The 27,604-nt window shown below is 33.7% G+C and overlaps 1 protein-coding gene across 2 annotated transcripts; it reads left to right on the forward strand.

Moving 5' to 3' along the window:
- Positions 1-900: 900 nt before the first annotated feature.
- LOC130800677 (mediator of RNA polymerase II transcription subunit 15a) lies at positions 901-17,684 on the forward strand. Of its 2 annotated transcripts, XM_057664267.1 has the most exons (11): positions 901-1,195; positions 4,067-4,178; positions 4,315-4,435; positions 5,468-6,823; positions 7,279-7,349; positions 9,585-9,659; positions 10,898-12,208; positions 12,297-12,641; positions 16,508-16,708; positions 16,822-16,910; positions 17,303-17,684. In XM_057664267.1, the coding sequence occupies exons 1-11, from the start codon at positions 1,086-1,088 to the stop codon at positions 17,508-17,510; spliced, it is 3,999 nt and encodes a 1,332-aa protein (XP_057520250.1). In that variant the 5' UTR covers positions 901-1,085; the 3' UTR covers positions 17,511-17,684. The 2 variants fall into 2 exon arrangements, with proteins under 2 accessions (XP_057520250.1, XP_057520252.1); XM_057664269.1 differs by lacking the exons at positions 901-1,195; positions 4,067-4,178; positions 4,315-4,435 and having other exon boundaries at positions 6,770-6,823; positions 9,574-9,659.
- The last annotated feature ends 9,920 nt before the right edge of the window (positions 17,685-27,604 follow it).

Consider the following 27,604-nt stretch of genomic DNA (forward strand, 5'->3'; position numbering starts at 1 on the left):
CATAATCATGTTTACATAAGCTTTCAAACAACAATTACAATCCCTGCTCACTATTACATATTACCTATGTTGGTATAATATTTGCAGGTTACATAACCTTCATTAGTACAATCAACACCAAGAAAAAACCAAATAAAAAACCTAATGAAAAGCTTGATATCTCTTTTCCATGCTTTCTCTTGTTCATCAATTTCTTCTTCATCCTTTTAAGTTCTGAAATTGCTTGTTCCTTCTCATGTTCCAAGCAAAAAACCCTTGAAGTCAATATCTTGATTTCTGTTGATAAATGTCGCTTCTCCTCAACAAGTGTGTTCATCACTTTTCTTTGCCAATCAACCATTTCAGATTCATCAATCCACTTGAACTTGCAGCATCCCCTCCAATTCATGTCAGGATCGAAAAATTTGCAAGTATTGAACCGTCATCCTGGATTTTCCTTAGTCCACAAAATTCTCTGTGCAAAACGAAATCCGCAAGCACATCTGTCAAAGAAGATTTTGGTGTGAGAAGCCATAAATTAAATTGGGGAATAATCAGGGTTCTTAGGGATTGAAAGGAAAGGGGGAAGAATTAGGGCTCTTATAATTTCAAGGGAAAAGAAGAAATACAAAGGGAGAATCGTGTATGACGCCAACAGAACACTTTCAAAGCTTTTAAATGAAGTTATGTGCAAATCACGTGTACAGTCAACCATAAAAGTAACGATCAACTAACAGATTTCATCATAAGGTAATCTTTTGCAAATATTTATGTCATTTAAAATAGTTTTTTGCAAAATAAATTAAAATATGTAGTTTTTTTTGCAGAGATACTATAAAATAAGTAGTTTTTAGTAATTTTGTCTTTTTAATTATATATAATTATAGCGATTAAGTATAAAATTAGTGTATCCACAATTATGAAAAAGTAAATAAGAAATTTGAAATGAAAAGAAAGGGTGTAAGTTTGAAACTTCAATCGACTTATTCCAAAATACATTCTTATCCCTTTCTTTCATTTTCTTCTTCTTTCTCTTTTAGGGTTTTTCTTTTCGTCCTGAATTTCAGCTGATTTATGCTGAAAATTTTCAATTAGGCGTTTTTGTTATGGATTCCAATAACTGGAGATCTACGGATGAAGCACCGCCTGCTATGGATGGCGGCGATTGGCGATTGCAACTTCAATCTGAATCGCGCCAGAGAATCGTCAATAAGATGTAAGTTTTTCTCCTTTTCTTTTACTCAAATTTTATTTTTTTAGGAAATTCAGTAACTTATTTCAATGTTTTCAGTGATTTCTGTGTGAGATTCCTTTCTGTATTCGAGGTTTGATTGCGTTAGGTTCCAGGTTGCTGATTGAATTTATTCATATGTGTTGTTGTGTTTGTATTAGTTATACGAATTCGAATTTAGGTTCTAGTAAAATTTTGTTTTATTGATTGATCAAGGTATCAAACCCTAACTTTGTAAGGTTGAAATTGACTCTGACGAATGGGGAAGTAGGAGTAATATTCGATAAATATTGTTTTTTTAGGACGATTAGAAATTAACGGACGGATAAAGAATTGGAAAGTGTAGACTCATATATGTTTAATGCTATTTGTATTTTGTGCATGTACATTGTGATCAGTTTTGGGATGATATTATCATTATTTTTATCGTTGAGGTTTATATCATTATAAATGGTATATTTAAACTCTGTTGATGATTAAATAATGATCCGAGATATTTTTTGAAAATCAATTATAGGGTCAAGAACAATCAACAATGATTATCTTCAGTAGATGAAATTTAATGTGTAGTGAAAGATTTATAGTAATTTTTATGTTGGACTTATGGTTATATGAATGTTCATGCTTCAATTATTTTGTGATCATTTTTTAATTTTATTATTGTAGTAAGCTCTTAATGAGAGATGGAGTGATTAAATATGGGAAATTGCCTAATAAAGAATGAAGCACAATGTGTAAGATAACCTTAATAGGAAAGTGGGGCGAAATGGGATTAATGGAGTACTCATTAAGAATTATTGAAAATGCTAGTCATTGAGGTGAGATTTCTGATAACATTTGGTGCATATTGAAGTGATGACCTACTAGTGCACGTAGTCAGCCGAGAAGAGGTACATGTGAAGTTAAAAGGGCCCATAGTCAAATAATCAGTTATAGAGTTTTTGAATTAAAAAAATCTTATGTTTGAGCATTACATATACTTGAGATAATCACGACAATTGGTTTCCTTCTACTTCTAGGACATTTAATTAGCCATGATATTAAAGAGTCAATCTTGGTAGAGTTAAATGCTCACCTACTTTAAGTGTATGTGGGAGAAACTTGGAAATAAAACAATTTTTATTGTCCTATATTTATCAGATTTTCCAAAAATATTAAAGAGTCATAGTATTTTTACATTCCTTTTCAATTTAATATCAACGAAAAAGTTCCATATACAATATGATAGCGGTACATACTATTAGAGAGCCAACAAATCTTCTTTGAATGTTTCCACGGGATTGTAACCGTTCTTTGAGAAAATTTGGTGGAAAAATCTAGAGATTTTTGTCAGTTTTGGGGCTATTAATCGTCGTTTACTCGCCTAAAAATCATTGGTATGCAGACTTTTGTTGTTGCCTCCGCAGAATTAATATTTTTTGGTGATTTCCATTATTTTTTATGACCCCATCCAAACAATATATTAATGTAGAAACAATTAGGATACTTTTAGTATAAATATTTTCCTGCTATTTTCATGTTCTAATTAGATATACTTTTAGTATATCATGTGATATCTTTTTGATTAGGTTTGTTTAATTGATTTGTTGCAAAAGATTTTATAGCAATACCTTATTTTTAATTTTTTACTATATACAATCAATTAAAATGTGTAGTATCTTTTAATTACAATGGATAATTATCGGATTACATATCAATTATTTACGTAAAACTTATATTCATTAAAGTATTTTTGTAATAAATTTAAAAAAAAATTTGAAATACTTTTTCATAGATAATCGTATAATTTTGAAAACTAAACTACTGTTATTTGATAATTTTTAATGAATTGATAGTCGAATTATGTTACATTGAGATGTACAATACTGAAGAGTAAATAATTTTTAATGAATTGATAGTCGAATGAAAGAAATGTAAGAGAAAGTGAGGAGCACAGGCTTGCCGTGATTGCATACCATTGGAAGGGGAGGGAAATGGAATGATTTTTATCCAAACTTATCTATCAAACAAATCCCTCTTAAGGTGGAAAAAATATGGTTGGATTAGCTGAAATGAAATCAGATAATTTCAATTTTCTCTCTCGTCTCCTCTTTCCATGCTTCAATAATTTCTTTCATTGCAACATAACTCAATTGTCTCTCTTGTCCACCTGTCCTCTCTTTTGTTATCAATCCTAATTGTTGGAAACTATACTCCATTTCTTTTTCATCTCTTTTTTTCGCCTTCATATACTTGTTAAGGAAGTGAGAACATAGTTGCCAAATAGATTGTTTTGTCTATTTTAAATTAATTAATTCATCACCACAAATTAATATTGATGAAATGCGGGCAAGTTGAGGTGTTTGATGATGGTAAGAACTAAGAAGTGATGATGACTTTAGTGTAATTTTCTGTTGTCTTCAATTTAAATTAAGCTATTTTGATACATCAGTTTGGCTAAAATGTACTTTCTCCTTTTATCTCTTCCCTCATATTCTTTGTGAACCAAATAGAAGAATTCTTCTTCGGCTTCCCCCCTTTTTATTTTCTGATTACAGTGTTTATGTGAGCAAAGTCACTTAACCCCCGTACATATGCAAGTGCGTTACTTGTTAGGCGCAAGAGTTTAGATACGGGACACTGTCCTGTATAAATGGACATAGGAGTGCACCTGTGCAGGTATATGGAATTTGTGAATCACGTGTTTTATAAGACAATTGTGTTTTACTTGCATATAATTCACTTAAGTTTGCTAATTTATAAGTTGAACTGCCGAAGTTTGTTTCTTATTACTTGTGAGTTCAAATCTATTTAGTTTTTAATAAATGAATCAGAATTTGATATTATAATTCTATTCAATATCTTTCGCTATTGTAGAATGGATACTTTGAAGAGACATTTGCCTTTTTCTGGCCAAGAAGGGCTGCAAGAACTGAGGCAGATTGCTATAAGATTTGAAGAAAAGATCTACAGGGCTGCTCTTAATCAGGTATCTACTTTATTGACTACTAACTTAATCTTGATGTTGTAATTTCTTTATCTTAATGTTCTTATTATGACTTCTTTGGTACTTTTTAATAATCTTCTGGAGTTAGTACTTATTGGTCGCTGTACTACAATTTCAGTCTGATTATCTGCGGAAGATATCATTAAAGATGCTTACAATGGAGTCAAAGTCTCAAAATAATCTCACTAATGCTTTGCCTACCAATTCTGCCGCTATGAGCAGAAATCCCCAGGATCCAGGTATTCATATTAGTTGGAGTTATCTTTCTTGTGGGCTATGCTGGAAAATTTGTGTAAATCATTCAACCAATGTCAGTAATTTCTTATAGGTCCGAATTATCATATGCTCTGCCTTTGGAGTGCAACACAACCTTTTGGCATGCAAAATAAGGCAAAGGGAAATCAAGGGGATTTAGATTTTAGCCAAAATTTCCATTTGGATTAGTGGGTAACTTAAGTCCCAACTTCAGAGATTGGTAGTTCATTATTTGGAAATATTGTGAACCTAAGCAAAAATAGTAGCCACCAACACAAAAGTTTCAGATAATTGAACTTTACTGGGGTGAGCTATGTTACATTTGTCTAGGGACTGAAGAAGTTTGTTGTGAACATATTTCTTGGTTTATATTTTATAAGATCTCATATAGAAGCTGGGTAATTGTTCCTTGTATTTAAAGTGTGACATTTCATTGATGTTTCTCAAATAGACTCTGGAGTATATGCTTAGATGCTGGTGTGCATATTCGATCTTGTGTTGTTTTCATTATTCACAAACAAAAACTATTTCATAGTATTATATGTCCTGGTTGATTCACCATTGGTCCGCCAAGGAAATCTGGAAGGGCCCCTTAGATAATTAATCCTTTTTCTATATCAATATGCTATATCTGATAATTTGATCTCATCTAGTTCTAAAGTGTGTATTTTTGTAAAGATTATCTGCTAAGCAAGGTGTTCTTAATGTCAAAGTTATCTGAAGAATCTTGTGTAATAGTGTTTCTGTTGTTTCTTGCAGATACTTTGTACATAATTGAAATGTTTACTGAAAGATTATATCTGTACTCTTTTTAGTTTTTGTGGGCACGATATCATACCAATAGAAAAATGTGATAAAGAAAAGGGAAAGGGAATGAACATTTTGCAATTAACTTGAGAAAACTTAAATATTATCTTTTGTGGGTGTTGGCGTGTTGGTTTTATGATAGATGAGTATTTATATCTTATGCCACTCATCCACTTCAGCTTTATTTATTTATTTATTTTTTATTTCAGTACCTTCTCAAAACATGCAGTCCCAAGTACTAAATCAAAGTCAATCTGTTCCACACCAAATGGTGCCTAATCAGTCTCAAGCTCGGCAGCAACTTTTAGCTCAGAACATGCCAAACAACATAGCATCTGCAGGCATGCAAACTACTGCCAGCTTGCCAAATTCTTTGCCACCCAGTGGCTTGTCGCAGAATTCAATGTCTAATGTTACTCAGAATAACAACATCCAAAATATTTCGGGCATCTCGCAAAACTCAATGGGGAATACGATGAATCAAGGAGTTGCTTCCAACATGTTTACAAACGGGCAAAGGCAAATGCCAGGAAGACAACATACTCAACAGGTTGGTACCCAGCAGCAACAGTCCCAAAATGCTCAACAGCTAGTGTACCAGCAAATGATGAAGCAGAAGCCGGGGAACATCCAACAACCAATTATGCAAAATCAAATACAGCAGCAACAAGCACAATCACAACCTCAGCAAAACCTGTTGCAGGCTAATCAGCAATCTATTATGCAAACTTCTTCAGTTATGCAGCCTTCCATGATATCTGGTTTGCAGCAAAACCAACCCTCTTCTATGCAACAATCATCTCAGTCTGTACTTCAACAGCATCAACAATCAGTTCTCAGGCAGCAGCAACAGTCACAGCAGCAGTCCCAACAAACTCCCATTATTCAGCAACAGCAAACACAATTACCACAGCAGTCTATGATGCCATCACAAACCCAACAACAGCAACAGTTATTGGGGCAGCAACCAAATACTGTAAATATGCAACAAAATCAGTTGCTTGGTCAACAGAATAATATGTCTGAAATGCAGCAACAGCCACGAATGCTGGGGCAGCAAAACAATCTTCAAAACCTGCCAGTGCAACAGCAAACTAGCCATCAGAACTTGCCGCAACAGCATCTCATGGGTCAACAAAGCAATCTATCTAACATGCATCAACAGCAAATAGGTCATCAAAGTCATGTTGGGGGACTCCAACAGCAGCAGATGATGGGAACACAATCTGGGAACACAAGCATGCAGGCAAATCAACACTCAGTACACATGATACAACAACCCAAAGCTCCTGTGCTGCAGCAGACCCAAAGTGCTTCTTTATTGCCTGGTGGTGTGCAGCAGGCCCAGACCCAATCTCAGTCACAGCAGCAATTGATGTCACAGCTACAATCACAGCCTGCTCAGATACAACAGCAAATGGGTTTGCAGCAGCAGTCAAATTCGCTTCAGCACAATATGCAGCCACGAATGCAAAATCCAAATCCTTTGCTCCAGCAGCAGAACATTATTGATCAGCAAAAGCAGGTGTTCCAAGCACAAAGAGCTCCTTCCGAGGCACCATCCTGTATGTGTCTTCTTACCTATCGTTTCTTATGCCAATGTTTGGGTAGACTTTATTCTTTGATATTCTTCTAATTGCTCTCTTCTCAGGTCTCACTCTATGCATGTTATAGTATACAATTAACGTGTTTTGCTTGTATCGTCTGCTAATGTTAGAACATTCTTCTGCATCCTATATATGTTCAATACTGCATCCCATACAGTGCGTGTTATTCACATAAATATTTTTTTGTATCATCTTGTTTACCATCAAGCCATATTTCTGTATTACACATTTACATATTTACACACTTCTACTTGTATGTTTATCGTTTGTTTTCTCTGAATTTCCTCATTGGCATAAGCTAGGTACCTCTTGCAAGTAGATTTGGTCATATGACTGAATTTTTGTGAAGAGATTTAAAATCGTGATACGTATGCCTTTTGTTTTCTTATCATCTGATGATGTCTTTTGGACAGCATCCCTGGACTCCACTGCTCAGACGGGGGGTACAGGTGCTGGTGACTGGCAAGAAGAGGTCTATCAAAAGGTATCATCTAAAACTGTTGATCTTTAGCTAAGATTTGTTTGTAAGTTTTGTTGACTGTTGTGTGTTCATGTCTAATGGATGATTTATAGAAGATTTCATTACCATTTGAGTGCTATACTTCGTCCCAAATTAGAATTATTCTGCATTTGCGTATGATTCAAGCATGTCTGTGTGTCTAGAATACATTTCTATGTACATATTTCCCTTGACGAAAATATGTGTATCACTTCTAACTCCTAATGGCTAGTGATTGAAGAAGCATGTTTGATTACTTAATTTATTATTTATGACTTTACTGTCTATAAGGGTATTTTTTTTTATCCTACTAGCCTAAAATGGAATTTGAACGACATACTAGGGTATGGATTAATAATCAATACTCCTCACAATTTGTTTGCCGAGTCTTAGACTAAGATTTTGTACCCTATAATTGTTTGGTTCATTCTTAAAGAAGAAATTTTAATGTAATCTTACTATGTGTTTCTTTCTTATTGGTTCAAAGTTGCATCCAATTTCTTGTTCCGCTATTGAGTAGTGACCTATGTATATTTGCTGCATGAATTGCTTTATATGATTTGGTTATCTTGCTAACTAAGTTGACAAACTAACATTTATAGAACATAAAATTGCACCCAATTAATGAGGTTTGTGAATTGTGATTACATCAAGGCACGAACATAAGTTCAAAATTAAAACAAGCCGATATATAATGAAGAAAGCAATAAGCACTTTGAGAAAAAAAATTCTCAGAAATTAAATCGAGTTTCCTATTGGTGTAAAGCAACTCAAAAATCAACAATGTCAAATCCTTAATTCTCAAAAGAAGGGATTGGTTGTGGGTACCAACATTTAGAGGTATGCTATGGTACACATCTCAACTGCTGCAGCAATAACCTGCCTACTACGGCCTTGTCGGGTTACTAGAGACTATGGAGTCCAAGTACCCTCAGTACATTAGCCAATCAGTAGATGACCAATTTCGTCACACTAGAGTAGACACAAATCAACATAAGTGCATTGTTGACAAAATCTTAAATTTATTAATTAATTTCAATTCATTTTAAAAAATTATTCATTGTATAGACACAAATCTGAAATGTCGATCAATTTAATTTCGAATCAATTTCGAAAAGTTAAAAAATATAGAGAAAAATGGCCAAGTCGATCAAAAAATGCAATTAGTCCTAGGTCAAGTCGCACAAAATGTGCGACACGACCTAGGTCTATTTGCAAAGTTTGTGCAACTATGCCATTTCCCTTTTAAAAAAAGAAAAACTAAAAAAAGAAAATTCTGCGACTTGACCGAGGTTGACTCACGTATTTTGTGAGGCATAACATAAGTCGTTTCGCACGTGTGCAACTTGGCTATTAAATCAAATTGAATTTAAGTCGTTCGACATTTAGATTTGTATTTACGTGGCACTTATGGTATAATTAAAGCGAAATCATTATTTTTTTTAATTAATTTGAATTTAATTGATTGATATTTTAGATTTTTCTACAATACGCTTATGTTAATTTAAACGAAATTAATTGATCGACCATTAAGATTTTGTCTTCGTTGTGTTTAGTGGGAATCAATGTGGAGGAGAGAAAAATTAGAAGGAACGAGGGAATTAAGAGATGGATTAACCCCATTTATGCTTTACCCTCTATATCTTATCATTCACACTCTCAGTACGTCCATTGCTTTGTAAATGTTATCTACTACTAGTCTTTTTTCAGTACCATTAAGTGCACATAATAAAATGTGGGCAGTGGAATGTATACAACCTTGCCTAGAGAGGTTGTTTCCAATTTATTCTTGATAGAAAATATTATTTTTAATAGTCATTCTATGTCCATTATATTAGGAAACAATCAAACTAGTGTTTTTTTTTTTTTTTTTTTTTTTTTTTTTTTTTTTTTTTGGCTCCATTGAGAATAGACAACTTCATAAACTTTACCCTATGTTACTTTAAACATCACAAATTGAAGTAAATTAAACCAATATATATTTTATAAAAGAGAACTTAATTGACAGGATATAGTGAAATTCGTCTGGCTCCTTTCCATTCATTCTATATAGCCTAACCAATTGCCCTCTAAATGCTTTATATGTTTCATGATGTAATACTTTGTTTAAGCATGGGCTTCATCTTTGGTTTTAATTCATTGCTTTGTTCTGCGGATTTTCTTTTGGATAGTGGCTGAAAGAAAATGCTGATTGATATCTTTTTTGGAGATGATTGACAGATTAAATCTATGAAGGACCTGTACTATTCAGATCTTAATGAGATGTACCAAAAAATTTCTCAGAAACTCCAGCAGGTATTTGGGCGTCTTTTATGATGATAATTAAGTTCTCTTTTGTGCTTTTTCTTATGTCAATGCCTCCCGTGCCCCAATGACGATGAAACCTAGTGATGCACTTCCTTTGTTTTTTAGTTGCTACAAGTACTATTTACACCCAAAAGAAGTGAAAATTTGGCCTTTACTACATTTAAATTTAGGAAAAGGTAAGGTGATTATGAATGTGGACTGCATCAAGTATGGGCATTGTACGTTGATTGAAACTTTATGCTGAACAACTAAATGGAAATATCTAAAGGGTAAGTGTACCAACTAAGGGTGTTCAATAGGCTAGATAAGGGCTGGGTCAGGCTTAAGTAAACATGGGCCGGGTTGGATTAGGGCCCTTTAAATTTAACACTAATTCTTAAATGAGACAATCTCACGCTGAGACCGTCTTTATTAGGCTGGCCAATACACACTTTCTGTCTTAATGTGATCACTTATAATGTTAAAGTGATCACTTATAATTTTAAGAAAATCATTTTTTATGGTTTTAAAATGATTACTTATAACCTTAAAACGATCACTTAGGATCTTAAAGTAATCAACTAAAGAAATGGGCTAATATATGGTCCGTCTCATGGTGAGACGGTCTCATACAAGACGAGCTGTAAATTTAATATGGGTTTTGATTAATAGCCCGACCCGGCTTAATTCGGCCAGTTTTTATTACTAAAAATTATTTTAATCCCTATCCATCAATTAATACCAATTAAATTATTATTTACAATAATTAAATTGAAAAAATATTAATAATTCCCATTGACATTGTCATTTATAATATTTAAATTGTCCATTAGTTATTTTATTTACAAAGACCCATTTCTGACCCTTATTAAGCCCTTTTATAGTCCGTTTTATTTTAATTATAGTAGAGCCCATTTTCGGCACGACCTATTTTCAACCCAGCCCTTACAAAGCCGTTCTAAAAACGGGCTGGATAAGAGCTCAAAATGGGGTCCCGACCCACTCAACACCAACTAAGAAATGTAGAAAATATGACATAGACTCTAGATTGAGTTTCAATATCCTTGAGGCGTGCTTCTATTGGAGATAGATAGTGTTGCCTTGCACTTTAAGGGTTGTTGTACACCTTTTTTGACAAACTAATTCCATGTCTGATGAGCTATAAATGTTTATCTCTTAGAGGGAGATTTGTCCATTGAGTAGTATTATTTTTATCATTCTAACACTTCTTTCTACACATGCAACAGCATGAATCTGTTCCTCAACAACCAAAGAATGACCAGATAGACAAGCTCAAAATTTTTAAAAGTATGTTGGACAGGTTAATGCAAGTTTTACAGACACAAAAGAGCAGTATTTTACCAACTCATAAAGAGAAGTTGCCATCATTTGAGAAACAGATTGTTTCCTTGCTCAGTACAAACAGACCTAGGAGGCCTGTTCCTTCCATGCAACCAGGGCAAATTCTTTCTCAAATGCAGCCTATACAACAAGCACATCAGCCTCATTCTCAAATCTCTCAAGCACAATCACACGACGTTGGTGTCACCTCACAGTTGCAGCCAATGAATCTACAAGGTTCTGTTGCTACAATGCAACAAAGTAACATGCCAAGCTTGCAGCATGGTTCTGTCCCTTCTTTATCTGCCATCACTTCTTCACAGCAGATCATGGGTAGTTCATTGCAGACAAATCCTAATTTGGATTCTGGACAAGGAAGTGCACCTAGTTCAATGCAGCAAGTGGCAATGGCTTCACATCAGCAGAATCCTGTTAGTGCCCCACTGCAGGCAAACATCAATCCACTGCAAGCACAAAATGGGGTTAGTATTTTAAACCCAAACATCAACTCTCATCAATCAAGTTCAAACATGCTCCAAAATCAACATCTGAAACAACAGCAAGAGCAGCAGATCATGAAGCAACAACTGCAGAACAGACATATACAACAGCAGTTATTGCAAAAGCAGCAGCTGCAACAGCAGTTGCAACAAGCAAAGCAGCAGCAAGCATCACAAATTTCAGCTCATCAGATGCCTCAGCTCCACCAGAATGATGTAAATGAAAAGTTGAGACAGAATTTAGGTCTTAGGTCAGGTGCTTTCCCTCAACATCTTTCATCTGCCCAACGATTTGCGCATCAGCAGATGAAACCTGGGACTTCTTTCCCTGTCTCTTCCCCTCAATTGCTTCAGGCCGCATCACCGCAAATTAACCAGCATTCACCGCAAGTTGACCAGCAAATTCTGCAACAATCTGTCTCCAAAAGTGGAACCCCTTTGCAATCTGCAAACTCCCCGTTCGTTCCATCACCATCGACGCCTTTAGCACCGTCTCCTATGCCTGGGGATGCTGAGAAACCTGCTGTTTCTTCATTGTCAAATGCTGCAAATACTGCACCTGCTGCATCCCAATCTCTTTCAATTGGCACTCCTGGGATATCACCTTCTCTATTGTTTGAGTGTGCAGGGCCTGATGGTAATCATGGTAACAGCTCTGCTGTTGTTTCTGGAAAATCTAGTTTAATAGAACAACCTGTTGACCGCCTAGTGAAAGCGGTAAGTAGCACTTCTTTGACTCTTACTTTTGTGACATACACTCTAGATCACAGAGAAAAATTATGACCAATTTATTTTCTGTATCCAGGTAAAGTCGATATCCGCTAAAGCCTTTAAAGTAGCAGTGTCTGACATTGGTTCTGTTGTCAGCATGATGGATCGTATAGCGGGATCAGCTCCAGGTAATGGTTCTAGAGCAACAGTTGGTGAGGATTTGGTATCTATGACCAAGTGTCGCTTGCTAGCTAGAAATTTTCTCACTCAAGATGGAAGTAGTGGGACAAAAAGAATGCGTCGGCATGCGAGTTCATTGCCGTTAAATGTTGCTGCAACTGTTGGCAGCATGAATGATAGCTCTATGTTGCTGACTGGAACTGAGATCCCTGAGCTTGACTCAACTGCTACATCAAGCAGAAAGAAGGCCAAAACAGAGGTATTGTGTGCTAATTACTCTCTGATTTTGTCACAGATTGTCCCGTACGCGGAACCTCGTGGTGTTACGGCTCATCTTTGTATTTCGATATGTGAATTATTTACTTCAAAAATATTCATTTTATCATACTAATTCAAGGATATTTAAATTTAAGCATATAATTGACCTTTCAGAACCTTATACACTTTCATAAAAGATTTTAATGACTAATATGTTAGAATAACAGCTTATAATGGTTGGTATACTATGATTTAAAATAGTAACTCAATTTTGCGGTTCGGTATGCTCAAAATTTGTTATAAAGAGGTCGTGTGACGTGCTCATTTTTATTCCATGGTTCTGCAAATTGTTTTTCTGTTAATCAATCACGATCCCAAAATATAATTTTAAATGCTCAACTATCAGTGTTGAAATAGAAAATTTCTCTAATATATAGGTATTTTTAAAGGGGGGAGGAAGTGAGCCATTAATCATTTTTTCTTGAGTTCCTAAGCTCTCGGATTTAATATGCTCTTAGCTTGTAAATTTTTTTTTTTATAAATAGTTTACTATTGTCGATCCGATTTTTAGCTTACAAAAAAATTGTTTATTCAAAAGATTGATTTCTTCAATGATAGTGTTATGCCCTTCACCAAGGAGAAACAATGGCTAACCTACCAAAGGAGGAAGTCACAGTCAGCACCAAATTCAGTTAAGAATAATGATGATGTGGCAGCATAAAGGAGGAGCAACTGAATGTCGGTTATAATTGATTAGGGAGTATTTCAGGGGGATGAATAGAATAGAATTCTATGAGATGGCATGATAGAGAATCTAGCATTATAAATAGCGGCTATTATTATTAGTAGATTATGCGTATGTTTATTGTAAGAATTTACCTTTGGTAAGGAGTCCCTATTGCTCGCTCGAAAATAGTCCACTGTAAACCTTTCCTCTTTTCTTCTATAATATCTTCTCTTCTTCTCTATTTCTGTTGTGTTTAATCTGATCAGGCCATAGCATATCTGGTCTTAGAGCATTGATCCTAATATGGTGAACCCGAACAAACCCAACGGATTGAAAGATTAAAAAATGAAATCGCCAGAATCCAAATCCAAATTAACACTGAACTTGATAAAATCCGATCTGAAAAAAGAAAACTTTACTTTCCAGCTCTCATTGATGAACCAGACCCTACAATTGCTATGTGAAAAACTCACTGGATAAACATCACGTCTACCCACACAAACGCCCAAGGAAGCAGAACCCTAAAGCCAAACTTCTAACCAAAACTTTACACCCACACACCCCATACCGCAACAATTGGTATTAGAAGGAAAAAAAATTAGACCTACCAACGTTTGACGGGGATAATCCCGATGGCTGGATATCTCAGGCAGAGGTACTTCCAATTTTACAATTTGAAGGATGAAGAAAAAATCTAAGCGGCCTTGGTTAGGTTGGAGGGAAATGTTTTCGGTTGGTCTCAATGGGAGAATCTACAATAACCCATCATAAGGTGGGAGGATTTAAAGGGACTACTCCTCAGGCAGTTCAGACCGTGGAACCCTTCAAGAACAATGGTTAACGGTACAACAAACATGCTCAGTGGCTGATTATGAGGTGGATCCATTGAAAAGACGAATCCATTGGGAAAAATCTCTAGACCAAATGATGCAGGGGTCTTTCATGAAAGGTCTAAAAGATGATGTCAGGACGGAGTTGAGAGTACATGGACCTGTTACACTGAAAGAAGCAATGTAGTGAGCCATAAGAATTGACCAAAAACTTCACTCAGAGTACTCAAAATCTTCTGCCTATCCTAACAGTTCATGCTATTCAAAAAAATTATCAAACTCTCCCATGACCCACTTTTACAATCCCAGACCCAGAAATCAATCTAATACCATAACCAAACATCTTTCACCCAAACAACACAAATATTCCATCCAGAGCACCCTTCAATCCAAAACCATACAATCGCCATCTAACCAATCGCGAGATGCTCGAAAAAGGATCCAAGGGCTTGTGCCTCACTTGTAATGAGAAATGTTCTGCAAGCCATCATTGTCAGAACAAGGAGTTGAATGTATTTGTAGTGTCGGATGGGGAAGATTCCAAACCAGAAGAAACAATAGAGGCAGATCTGTGGTGAAGAGCTAAACACCACCGTGGCTGATATTTCCCTATGTTTGGTCATCAGACTGAAGAACCCCAAGACGATGAAGCTGATAGGTAGTATCAATAGGGAGGAAGTGATTATGATGATAGACCCTGGGGCAACTAATAATTTTATTTCCTAAAAACAGCTCAACAACTATCCCTTCCATATTCCACCCATGTGAACTTTGGGGTAACCTTGGGAAATGGTGAGAGAACCCTAGAGGAGGGAGAATGTAAAGGGTTACAGATAGAAGTGCAGGGAATCACACTTAACAAGGACTTTTTAGTTCTTGAGCTTGGGAATTCTGACATTATCCTAGGGCTACAATGGCTAGAGAAGCTAGGTTAAATTAATACTAATTGGAGACAACAAGTCATGCATTTTCATTTGGAGAATGAATGGGTAGAGTTAAGGGTAGACCCCTCATTGGGCGTGACTCAAATCTCATTAAAAGCCATTGAGAGAATCTTGAGGAAAGAGAAATAGGGGATTTTGGTGGAATTAAGTGAACTGGTTTCTGAAAAAGTTACTGCTACTAATGTACTTTCCCCATGCCTACAACCTATTTTACACTATCTATACTTCCACCTTGAGGACAAAGGGGTATTTTTCTATGCCCTTCACAAGGAGAAACAATGGTGTAACCTATCAAAGGAGGAAGTCACAGCCAGCACCAAAATCAGTTAAGAATAATGATGACGTGGCAGCATATAGGAGGAGCAGCAGAATGTCAGTTATAACTGATTAGGGAATATTTCGGCGGGGGGGGGGGGGGGGGGGGGGGGGGGGTGAAATGAGTTGATTTCTATGAGCTGGCATAATAGAGAAGTTAGCATTATAAATAGCAGTTATTGTTATTTGTAGATTATGCTTTATGTTCATTGTAAGAATTTACCTTTGGTAAAGAGTCCTTGTTGCTTGAAAAACAGCTCACTGTTAACCTTTCTTCTTTTCTTCTATAATTTCTTCTTCTTCTTCTTCTTCTTCTTCTTCTTCTTCTTCTTCTCTTCTTCTTCTTCTTCTTCTTCTTCGTCTTCTCTATTTCTGTTGTGTTTAATCTGATCTAGCCATAGCAGACTGTTTATTTATGTGGGTGTTTAGTTGCTGTAAACCAACATTCTCTTGATCTTAAAGTAAAGTTTTAAATCTGTTTTATGTCTGTGATTATGTATGGTAGTTTGCCCTGGTGCTCGTGCTATCAGTATTCTGCAAAACCGAGAACTACAAGTTATGGCTTTTAAGACTTTTTTTATACATATACACACATATAAATAGAAATATTTATACAATACAAACTTTTTTTATGTCGTTATTTAAGCATTAAATATTTAATTACTAGAAAAATTTGTAGACATTTTTTTGGGTTTCGGACTTCCTATCTTATTGTTACTTTTGTAAAATATACTATATGGTTGGTTGGTTGGCGTGATTAGATTAGAAGCTGGAGTTATCCCATCAAGCGTCAAACCACACTGACATGGAACTTTGCTAAACAACTGTAGTCCTCATTTTCCCTTTTCTTCAGCCTCTCATAATCAAATTGATGAGTAATATTGATATGAGTGTTAGAAATGGAATTTATGTGTAGCTACTTGTATTGTTTGTCCTTGCATTTAAGATTGTTTTGGAAGATACTTCATAAACACATTTGTTCTGGTATTTTCCTTTTAGATCTGAAGTGCCTTTGCGACTAATAGTTAAGAGATGTGGTTTGCTTTTGCAGATTAGTCATGTCCTTTTGGAAGAAATACGAGAAATAAATGACCGTCTTATTGAGACTATTGTTGATGTAAGTAATGAAGACCTGGTTCCATCTGTAGCAGCTTCAGCTTTTAAAGGTAGTGAAGGAATCGTTGTTAGGTGCTCTTATAATGCTATATCTCTGAGTCCAAGCTTGAAAGCACACTACACTTCAGCCCAGGTGGTGAGTTTTTATACCAATGATAGTCATGTGGCGTGTATATGGTACTAGTGTATTACTATAAATTGTTAGGTGCTTTTATCTGCCGCTGTTTCTCATAGTGTCCTTTTATGCAGTCTCCAATTCAGCCATTAAGGTTGCTGGTTCCTGTAAATTATCCAAATTGCTCCCCTGTTTTATTGGACAAGTTGCCAGTTGATGTCAGGTGCCCTTAACTGTCAATAACTTATTTATACTGCAGCGTCACCTTATCTTCATTTGATTCCTGTTTTACTTATTTTCTTGTACGTAAGTAGTTAGCAATTGTGCTATAACACCAAAAGCATTCCGGTTGGCAATCTTTTTTATGTCTTTATCTTTGTACAGCATGCATTTGTTCTTCAAACTGATTTTTTTGTGCACCACTCACATTTGCATTGAACGCATGAGACAGCTAAACAAATTTCTGTGAGAAGCAAAACCTACTTTACTTCTATTAGATGTGATGTTTAAATACTATGCTTTCTTTCCTAGTGGTTATGTGTTAAGGCATAAGAGTCATAAATTAGACGTTTTCCAGAAGTTACGAGGTGAATAGGCTATAATGTGATTTTGCAGCACTGAATATGGAGATCTTTCGGTAAAGGCGAAATCAAGGTTTAGCATCTATCTTCGATGTCTTTCGCAGCCAATGACTCTTAAGGATATAGCAAGTACTTGGGATGATTGTGCCCGTGCTGTCATTTGTGAATATGCTCAACAACTTGGTGGGGGGACATTCAGCTCAAAACACGGCACTTGGAAGGATTGTTCAACTGCTGCTTGAATTTTTTAGACGTTCAAAGAGAAATATTTTGATGCCCATGTATTTTATATAAATATGCTGCTATAGACCTGAGCTGAAGCTTGTGGATAGAACTTGTAACAAGAGCGAGTTTGTTGAGTTGTGTATGAACTGTTCATCTGCTGTAATTATGTGAATGTTCTCTAATTACCCAAATTTCAGGTGTGTCCCATTACTGTATCATTCATCCTCTGATAACCTGATAAGTTTAAGAGGAAATTAAAGAATTTCCATACATTGTTTCCTGGGGCCTTTTTGAGCAAGTATGTTACTCCCTCCTATTCACCCGCATTTTCTTATTGGGTTAAGTCGCTCTAAATGATTCATTTAATTTGGTTTTGGATTGAAAATATCAACACTGAAGTTTATTCGGTTTGATTTGGCTTTATATCAAAACCAAACAAAAACCGAATTTACACCCCTAATTCTCGTTTCATGCTCCGTTCATTCGAAAAGGCTTTTTAGGAAGCAGCCCCTGGACAAGTATCTCTGTACGTTTTGTAGGTCGATGGTAGAACCCATTCCATCACATTCGGAACAGAAGAGTTGAATCCCTATTCTCAAAACCTTCCTCTTCAAAACAAAATTTGATACAAGTTTCTTAACAAAAACATTTGGCGCCGTTTGTGGGGAAGGGATAACACCTTACATTCAAAGACAGAACTAAAAGTCATGAACTCCAAAAGAAACAACTGAGCCAACACTAGGCAGTCAGAGCAACAATATTCGGCTAATTCAGTCCATGACCAAGATCCTACTCGAAATCCAACCCCGCTTGTCAACTTCGTCACTAGGCACAATTTGGACGCCTTTGCTACGTTTATCACGACCGATTTCAAGAGTCACTCCAACAAGCTGTTCCTGCCAACCTTTTTACAGGTTCCACATCCGAATGCTAATCAACTAGTTCGAAGACAAGTGGACGCAATTTCGACTCTAAATGTCCGTCACACTGTAAAACCTGAACATGACTTCTAGGTCGAAGACATTGCTAATAGTCAAGAAACAACAAGACATACCAATGACCATGTGTCCCAGATGCTGACCTTTGGGAGCCGCCGGCAGCAGGCTATCTCCACCTTAAATCCTAACTGGAATCCTGAAGAGCCGTTGAACCAAGACCCTAGCTGGGCCCTTAAAAATTCAAGGTTCGATGCCAGGCACATAATCAACCGAAGAAATCAAAAACAAGTGGAGGATACTCGGATTATACTCAACTCCAAGAGAAAAGGGAGATACTCCAAGCTGAGAAAAGAAGAGTGATACTACAGCTACCTCTTCGACACCAATTGTAACACCCTCAGAATAGGTCGAACTTTTAAAAACACCTTTAATGAAAATATGAACCAAAACCTACTCATGGGAGTGTTACCGCCACATCTATTTCTAATAAAATAGATGTAAGGCTTAACGACTAAGAAATAACTTAATAACTTTAAATCCAAAAGAGGGTTTACAACATAAGAAAAGACTGAATGCAATCTATGTTCATATAAAATTTAAACAACTTAAGGTAAAATTTAAACTGAAATACGACTCTAATAAAAGCTATGTTTCTATGTGATCCTCACTCCACGATTCCCACGCAATCAATAACCTGCAACACAAGAATGCAAGAAAAACAAGGGAAAAACTCCCAAAATCAGGAAAATGAGTAATTCCAACTCCATCCCGTAAAACGATTAAGTTTGAAAATGATTTGAGAAAATAAAATATAATTAAATTGAAAATAATTTTAGAAAATAATATATAGCTGAGTTTAAAATAAAAAACAATTTGAGAAAACAATATATATAATATCACATAAACCAATTTATTAATTTGATAATTAATAATGACAAACACATAATCAATTTTTAATTTGAGGGAACGTGAACTCCAGTAGGCCGAGGCTTTACCCCTATACCTACTTCGTCAAGAGGTCGTCACCCCAAATAATTCAAGGCCAGCAGAGTAGTCTCAGGGAACCCTAGTGTACACACTCCTTCTACTTGGATCACAACAAATAGAAGGAAGACCAAACATCGTATCAAGTATCGGAAATAATAATACATGTCGGCAGCTATACTAACCAAACATGACAACTTGTTCATCACCCTTATACTTGGATCACAACAAATATAGGAGCTTCATTTCCCTCATGTTACACTTTACGTGATTTAATATATTTTAATAATTAGTCGCGAGCACACAAACATATAATCAAACATACATTATACATTTTATTTTATGATCATAGGTTTTCCCAAGAAAAAAATATATCTCAAGAATATTCAATTGCAATATTAATATCATAATATTTTTCTCCCAAATTCAATCGCATTTACAATCATTATTAAAATAATAATATAACTTTCATCAAAATAATATTATAAATATTTCTCTTTCAACTAAATCGTATCAAATTTCGTTATCAAATAATAATATAAATTTTATCAAAATAGTAATTATAAATTCAAGTTTGACAAAAATAATAGTAAATATAATTTGAGAATATATAAAACATAACATCATATAAAATAATGTCATATAAAATCCTGCATCCTATTTAAATACATTAATTATCACTTAGCACATAATACTAACGGGATAGTCCTAATTAGATGGACATTGAGAATTACCTTGTCATGCGATCCTAGACAACGTACGCTCTTAATAATCTCTGTCTACGAATCTGTTGTTTACACGAGAAAATAATATATATCAATTTAATACCCCGATCAACCCATTCAAAATAAATAAATTAAATGACTCTTTTTTTATATATAATTTATTCAAAAAGGTAGTTTCAAAATTTTGTTATAAATATTAAAAGTATTATAAATGATTTTTAAAAGAAAAGGACAAAAGTTAACATAATAAAATTTAAAAGAAAAAGAAAATAGATAATATTTTATAATAAGGTTAAAGGAATAAAAAAAAAGAAAATAAGTGGGTAAAAAACCCACTTACCACGTAGAAAGAAAGAAGAGGGAGGGAAGAAGAGAGAGAGGGAGTAAGGAAGAAGGAAGAAGGTGAAGGTGCCGGCAGGCAGTGGCTCCGGTGGCCACCGTCGCACGCCGGTGGTATCCCGGTGACTGCCGTATCGCCGGAAAACTAAGGTCAGAAATTTTTTATTTTTATTTTTTATTTTTATTTTTTTTATCAAATACAAAATGTGTAATTTGGATTGAAATTGGTAAAATAATATTATAAAGAGATGAAATTACAAACCTTTAGTATCAAAATCTTGCCTTTTTTTATTAAATTTTAAGCAATTGCAAGATTGAGGAAGAGTTTGTAGGAGAAAAAGGAAGTGTGAGTAATAATGTGAATGAATTAAAGGTAATTGGTTTAATTTATAATAGGTAAGTGAGGTTAGTTATAAGATTTAGAGAGAGAAGTAGGAAGTTATTTGTTAATGGAGAGTTTTTTTATTACTATTTTTAAAATTTCTGAAATTTATTTATTTATTTATCTATTTATTATTATTATTATTATTATTATTATTATTTTTAAAAAATGACGGATGTTACACCAGTAATATTAAAAACACCCCTGTCAACCGAATATTATCAGTTCTTAACCAGAATAAGGTGAAAGTGCCGACGGTCAAAACTTTTGATGGATTCGATCCAGCTGAACATATGCGTCATACAGAGCCCATATGGCTATTAGCATTACTTGTGAGGCAATGTTGTGTACGTTCTTTCCTACGCTCTTTTAGGACTAGCCGTAAATTGGTATAATGCCCTTCTGCCCAGCAGTGATGACAGTTTCGTCACCCTTGAGTCTTTTTTTTTAATCACTTTGTGGCATCTAGAAGACAAAGAATGTCCAAATTCCATCTCATGTTCGTCTACAAAAAGAAGGAGAATCAGTCACGTCAAGATACAAAGATTCCATGAAGAAGTTCTATCAATCTTGGGGGAAATGATGCTGCCACAGTCCCTACATTGATTAATAGTGTGAACACCAAAACTGAAATGGAAGTTGCACTAATTTGACATCTCCACCTATGTCGAGGCCATGGATATTGTGCAGCAATTCATCGAGCTTTCAATATATGTACCCCTCTTGATTCGATAAAGAAGAAGGATAAACAAGTTGCCCAATCGTAGGAAAAAACACCTAACCCGAGATGAAAGCAAAAGGCCAATGCAAGCTTATTCAACATAAGAATCAAAAGAATTGAGAGATGGAGGAAATGACATGCGATTTAATAGAAGCCACAAAGATATATTCAACTCAATAAGGGACCAGCTGCCGAGTCCCCCAGGGTGTCCACATCATAGAACAGAAGAAATATGGATTTATGGTGCAAATACCATAAAGAACACGGGTATACTTTATCTCAATGCCATGAGCTAAAAAAATGCTAGATAAATTAGCTGATGAAGGGAAGTTAGTTCACATTTGGAGAAGATATGACAGTAAACCCCATGGTCGCTCTGATGATAACCACAAGAGAAGTGATAGACATTTTGGAAGGAACAAGGAACGGTATGAAGCCACGGAGGCATTATTCACATGGCATCAGGGGGATATTCAGAATATCATCCTAGAAACCGATCAGTACAGATAGCATTCACATGTTGAACAATATAAGCAACACCAAGAAGCGAATTATTGTAACACCCTATAATTAGGTTCAGTGTTAAAAAAAATTTTAAGGAAAAACATAAATCAAATCTAATTATTGGAGTGTTACCGCCACATCTATTTTTGATAAGAAATAAATGTAAGGCTCAACAAATATGTAACATAATTTTATATAATTTAATTACCAAATAATTCTTACAATTGAAAGTGAAATTTTAACCGACACATGACTATTAATAAAAACTAATTTTCTAGGTTAACCTAACTTCACGGACCCCACGCGATCAATAACCTGCAAAAAAATAAGAATGCAAAAAAACAAGGGAAAAACTCTCAAAATGAGAGAATTTGAGTAATTTCAACTCCATTCCGTAAAACAATTTAATTTGAAAAAAATAGTTTAAGAAACTAAATTATAATCGAGTTGAAAATAATTTTTTGAAAATAATATATACCTCAGTAAAAATCCATTTGTGAAAACAATATAATATCACATAAACCAATTAATTAATTTGATGGTTAATAATAACAACACATATATCCAGTAGGCCGAAACTTTATTCCTATACCTACTTTATCAAGAGGTCGTCACTCCAAACAGAGTAATCTCAGGTAACTCTAGTGTCGTAACACCCCCATAATTAGGTCCAATTTTTAAAAAAAATTTGAGAAAAAACATAAACTAAAGTTAATCATGAGAGCGTTACCACCACATCTATTCCTGATAAGGAATAAATGTAAGGCTAAACAATTATAAAATAATTTTATACAATTTAACAACTAAACAATTTTTACAACTGAAAGTGATATTTAAACTGGGACAGATTACTGATAAAAACTAATTTCTAGGTGAACCTCACTTCACGAACCCCACGCGATCAATAACTTGCGAAAATAAAAATGCAAGAAAAACAAGGGAAAAACTCCCAAAGTCAGGAAATTGAATGATTCTAACTCTATCTCGTAAAATAGTTAAGTTTGAAAAGAATTCAAGAAAACAAAATATAATTGAGTTGAAAATAATTTTGGAAAAAAAAAAATAAAGCTGAGTTAAAAAAATCAATTTATGAAAACAATATATTATCACATAAACCAATTAATTTATTTCATATTTAATAATGACTACACATATATCCAATTATTAATTTGAGGGAAAGAGAATGCCAGTAGGCCGAGGCTTTACCCCTATACCTACTTCATCAAGAGGTTATTACCCCAAATAATTCATCAAGGCCAGCAGAGTAATCTCAGGTAACCCTAGTGTGCACATTCCTTCTACTTGTATCACAACAAATAGAAGGAAAACCAAACATCGTATCAAGTAGCAGAAATAATAGTACCTTCGGCATCTATACTATCCAAACAGGGCAACATGTTCTTCACTCTTATACTTGGATCACAACAAATATAAAAGCTTCATTTTCCTCGTGTTACACTTTATGTGATTTAATATTTTTTTATAATTAGTCGCGAGCATTTAAACATATAGCCAAACATACATTATTTATTTTATTTTAGGATCATAAATTTTCCCAAGAAAAAAATATATTTTAATAATATTCAACTGTAATCTCATTTTCCAAATCACCATTTCAATATCAATTGGTGACAACACGAATTAATATCATAAATATTTTTCTCCAAAATTCAATTGCATTTAATATTAATATTAAAATTATATAACTTTCATCAAAATAATAATATTATAAATTAATTATGTAACAAGATAGTAGTAAATATCTTTTTGAAAAATAGAATATTAAGAAGTATAATTCATACTATCTAAACACATCAATTATTATTTAACACATAATATTAACGGGATAGCCCCTAATCAGATGGACATTGAGAATTACCTTATCAAACGAGCCTAGAATATAAATATACGCTCCTAGCAAACTTCCTTTACAAACTTAACGTTCGAAGTATTGTTTGTAATTTGTAGATAGAAAATGTTTAAAGATTGAAAAATACTATCAAGGTGAAAAAGAAATTGATAATAATAGATGTAATGAAAGACAACTGGTTGATGAGAGAAAAAAAATAAAAAGGAGAAGAAAGAAAATTAATATGGTGAATAATTTAAAGAGTAATTTGCTTAATTTATGATAGAGGAATAATGTTAGTTAGAATTAGAGGAAAGAATAGGAAGAATAATGGAGTTAAATGAGGAGTTAATTTAGGAAGTGCGGGAAGAAAGTTTAATTTTGAATTTTTTTGTTTTAAGTGTAAATGAGTTTTTCAAATTCAAGTTTATTTTTATATTAAAACTACTCCTAAATTTTTTGTGTTTTTTTAACCTCATTTTATTTTATTTAAAATTTTTTTTTTTAAAAACGGTGTTACTTAGGTTTTTTTCTAACAAACTTTTTTGTTTAAATGTGCAACTTAATTATTTATTATTTTTTTAATTTAATATTTTTTATTTTACATTTTCAATTATTTATTTTTTTTTATCATTCTATTTTTATTTTATTTAATTTATTTTTTTTGAAAATATTCCAGATATTACAAGTGTGCACACCCTCCTACTTAGATCACAACAAATAGAAGGAAAACCAAACATCGTATCAAGTATAAGAAATAATAATACCTGTCGGCAGGTATACTAACCGAACAGGACAACCTGTTCATCTCCCTTATACTTGGATCACAACAAATATAAGAGCTTCATTTTCCCTCTTATTTCACTTTACGTGGTTTAATATATTTAATAACAAGTCGTGAACACAAACATATAATCAAACATACATTATACATTTTATTTTAGGATCATAAATTTTGATAACAAAAATATATCTCAATAATAATCAATTGTAATCTCAATTTTCAAACCACCATTTTAATATCAATTGGTGGCAACAAGAATTAATATCATAAATATTTTTCTCACAAATTCAATCGCATTTAAAATCATTATTAAAGTAAGGAAAAAGTGTCAAAAAAAATACATAATAAATTTTTTTTTTTCCAATACCTAATAAAAAATTTTTTGCCAAAAACACCTAATAAAATTTTTTCTTTTCCAAAGAGTACCGAGTAACGTTTTCATTCAGTTGACCATTTAATATAACGGTTGACTAATTAAAATCGAAAATTTTTCGTCCTCATCTTCAATTTCTTTTTCAATTTAACTTCGATTTTGAGTAAAAAGTAGAGAAAGAAGACGGTGAGGAAATGCAACTGGAAAAGAAATTGAAGATGAGGAAGAAGAATTTTCGATTTTGGCTAGTCAACCGTTATATTTGACGGTCAACTGAAGGAAAACGTTAATTGGTACTCTTTGGAAAAGAAAAAATTTTGTTAGGTATTTTGTGACAAAACTTTTTTTATTAGGTACTTTTTGGAAAAAAAAATTTAATTAGGTACTTTTTTGACACTTTTCCCTTAAACTAATAATAAAAATTTTATCAAAATAATAATGTTATAAATTAAATAGGTAACAAAATATAGAAAATGTAATTTGAGAATTAAATATATAAAATATAATCTCATACAAAATAATATCATTCAAAATCACACATCCCAATTAAAACACGTTAATTATCATTTAGCACATAATACTAATAGAATAATTCTAATTGGATGGACATTGAGAATTACCTCTTGAAACAACATTAGAATATACATGTACGCTCCTATCAACTTTCACTAACAAACCTGACGTCTGAAATATAATTGTTATTTGTAAATTATATTTAAAATGTCTAAAGATTGAAAAATAATATAAGTGAGAAAAAGAAATTGCTAATGGACGTAAAGAAAAACAAATGGTTGATGAGAGAAAAAGAATAAAAAGGAAAAGGAACAAAATTTAAAGTAAAAATTGAATTAAAGAGTAAAATGGTTTACTTATAGTTTAAGATGTACTCCCTCCGTCCCATTGAATTTGAAGCATTTTCCATTTTGGTCTGTTCCACTTAATTTGCATCATTTCTATTTTAGGACAATGATTCATCACTTTTTTTTTTTTAATTTCATCCATACATTTTTAACTCTTTTTTAATTTAATCTACAAATTTATTCTATCTTTTCATTTATTACCATAATCTTAAAAATCCACTTGTTTCTCTTTGATGCAATTTTATCAGGACAGATGAGTAGTAGTTAATAGAATTAGACGGAACGGGCGGGAAGTAGTGGAGGAATAAAGAAGTTATATTAAGAAATGGGAGATGGAAAATTTAAAATGTTGAGAGTAACCGATCATTAGTTTTGGCAAATTAACTTTTTTTTCTTTTTGTTTTTTTTTTTAAATTAAAACCGTGCAACTTACTAATTGTTTCTTACATCATCTTGCAAATAATTAAAATATACTTTAAGATATTTTATGGCCTTTATAATAATAAATAGGCAAAATGTTAAAAAAATACCTAACATAAACCCAACTTTGCAAATAACTACCTTAAATAAAAAATTTTGCAAAAAACTACCTTACATAATACAATATTTTGCAAAAGACTACATTGTAACAGAATTAGGCGTTTGACCGGTAATTTTGACGTTGACCAGCACGTGCCAGTCACGTGTTACCCTTATTAACCTAATTCTCCTTTCTCCCAAATTCGCAGCACTCAATTCTGCTATCTTCCAGCCATTCTTCCTGAAGCTTTCACCTTCTCATTTCGGTCCCATCCAGCTCGTAAGATCAAGTTCATTGGAATTTCTAAGCAAATCCGGTATGTACTACTAATTAATTATGGTTTTGTTCTTCTTTGTTGCATCTTAGTTCGTTTTCAGATTTGCTTCCTCCTGCTGCGTTTTTTGTATTTGAAATTGTTGTTTCATATCTTTTAATTTGTAATTTGATTGTTGTTGTATCTGAATACTGTATTAGGGTTCTTAAAATTAGCTATATCAATCCGTAAGAATTAGCTAAGATGAAGAAATTGAGAATCCGTAAAAAAGCCATTGATTCGAAAAAGAAGCAGTGTGAGTTGTCAACTGAGGTGGGTAATGTAAGGGTAGATGATGTCTTGATTGAAAGTTCTGAGTTGGTTTTAGCAAATGTAGATGGTAATGCTGATGAGGTTGAGGATAGTAGTAGTGATGATGATTATACATGTGTTAATGAAGATGAATATGAGGATGATTCTGATTTGTTTGCGGAAAATGTAGTTTATGGTCTTGATGATGTGTTTATAGATGATGAGGAAATTAGGTTGATATTAGATAAGGAGGTTGATGAGCAAAACAACACAGACATGTACTTTAATGATGATGAACCGCAGTCTGATGATTATGATTTGAGTGCCTTGAATGATGATGAGGAAGGTATATGCAGCTATCCTACATTCAACCCTGAGGTTGATTTCAAGGGTAAGATTAATTTGTCTTTAGGCCTTAAGTTTCCTTCGACATATGTGTTTAGAAAAGCACTAAGGTACCATGCTATTGAATGTGGTTACAATTATTATTACCTGCATAATGGTACAAATAGGATCAGTGTGTATTGCTACAACAGATGCGATTGCATGAAATTGAAAGGTAGAATT

The sequence above is a fragment of the Amaranthus tricolor genome, chromosome 15, assembly GCF_026212465.1.
Source record: "Amaranthus tricolor cultivar Red isolate AtriRed21 chromosome 15, ASM2621246v1, whole genome shotgun sequence".
Classification (NCBI taxonomy): Eukaryota; Viridiplantae; Streptophyta; class Magnoliopsida; order Caryophyllales; family Amaranthaceae; genus Amaranthus; species Amaranthus tricolor.

Bases quoted from the DNA above. Each gene is read 5' to 3' on its own strand.
- LOC130800677 (XM_057664267.1), top strand. From the start codon at position 1,086: ATGGATTCCAATAACTGGAGATCTACGGATGAAGCACCGCCTGCTATG. The intron at 6,824-7,278 runs GTATGTGTCTTC...TCTTTTGGACAG, and splicing joins TCCTTCCGAGGCACCATCCT to CATCCCTGGACTCCACTGCT. The intron at 12,209-12,296 runs GTAAGTAGCACT...TTCTGTATCCAG, and splicing joins TTGACCGCCTAGTGAAAGCG to GTAAAGTCGATATCCGCTAA.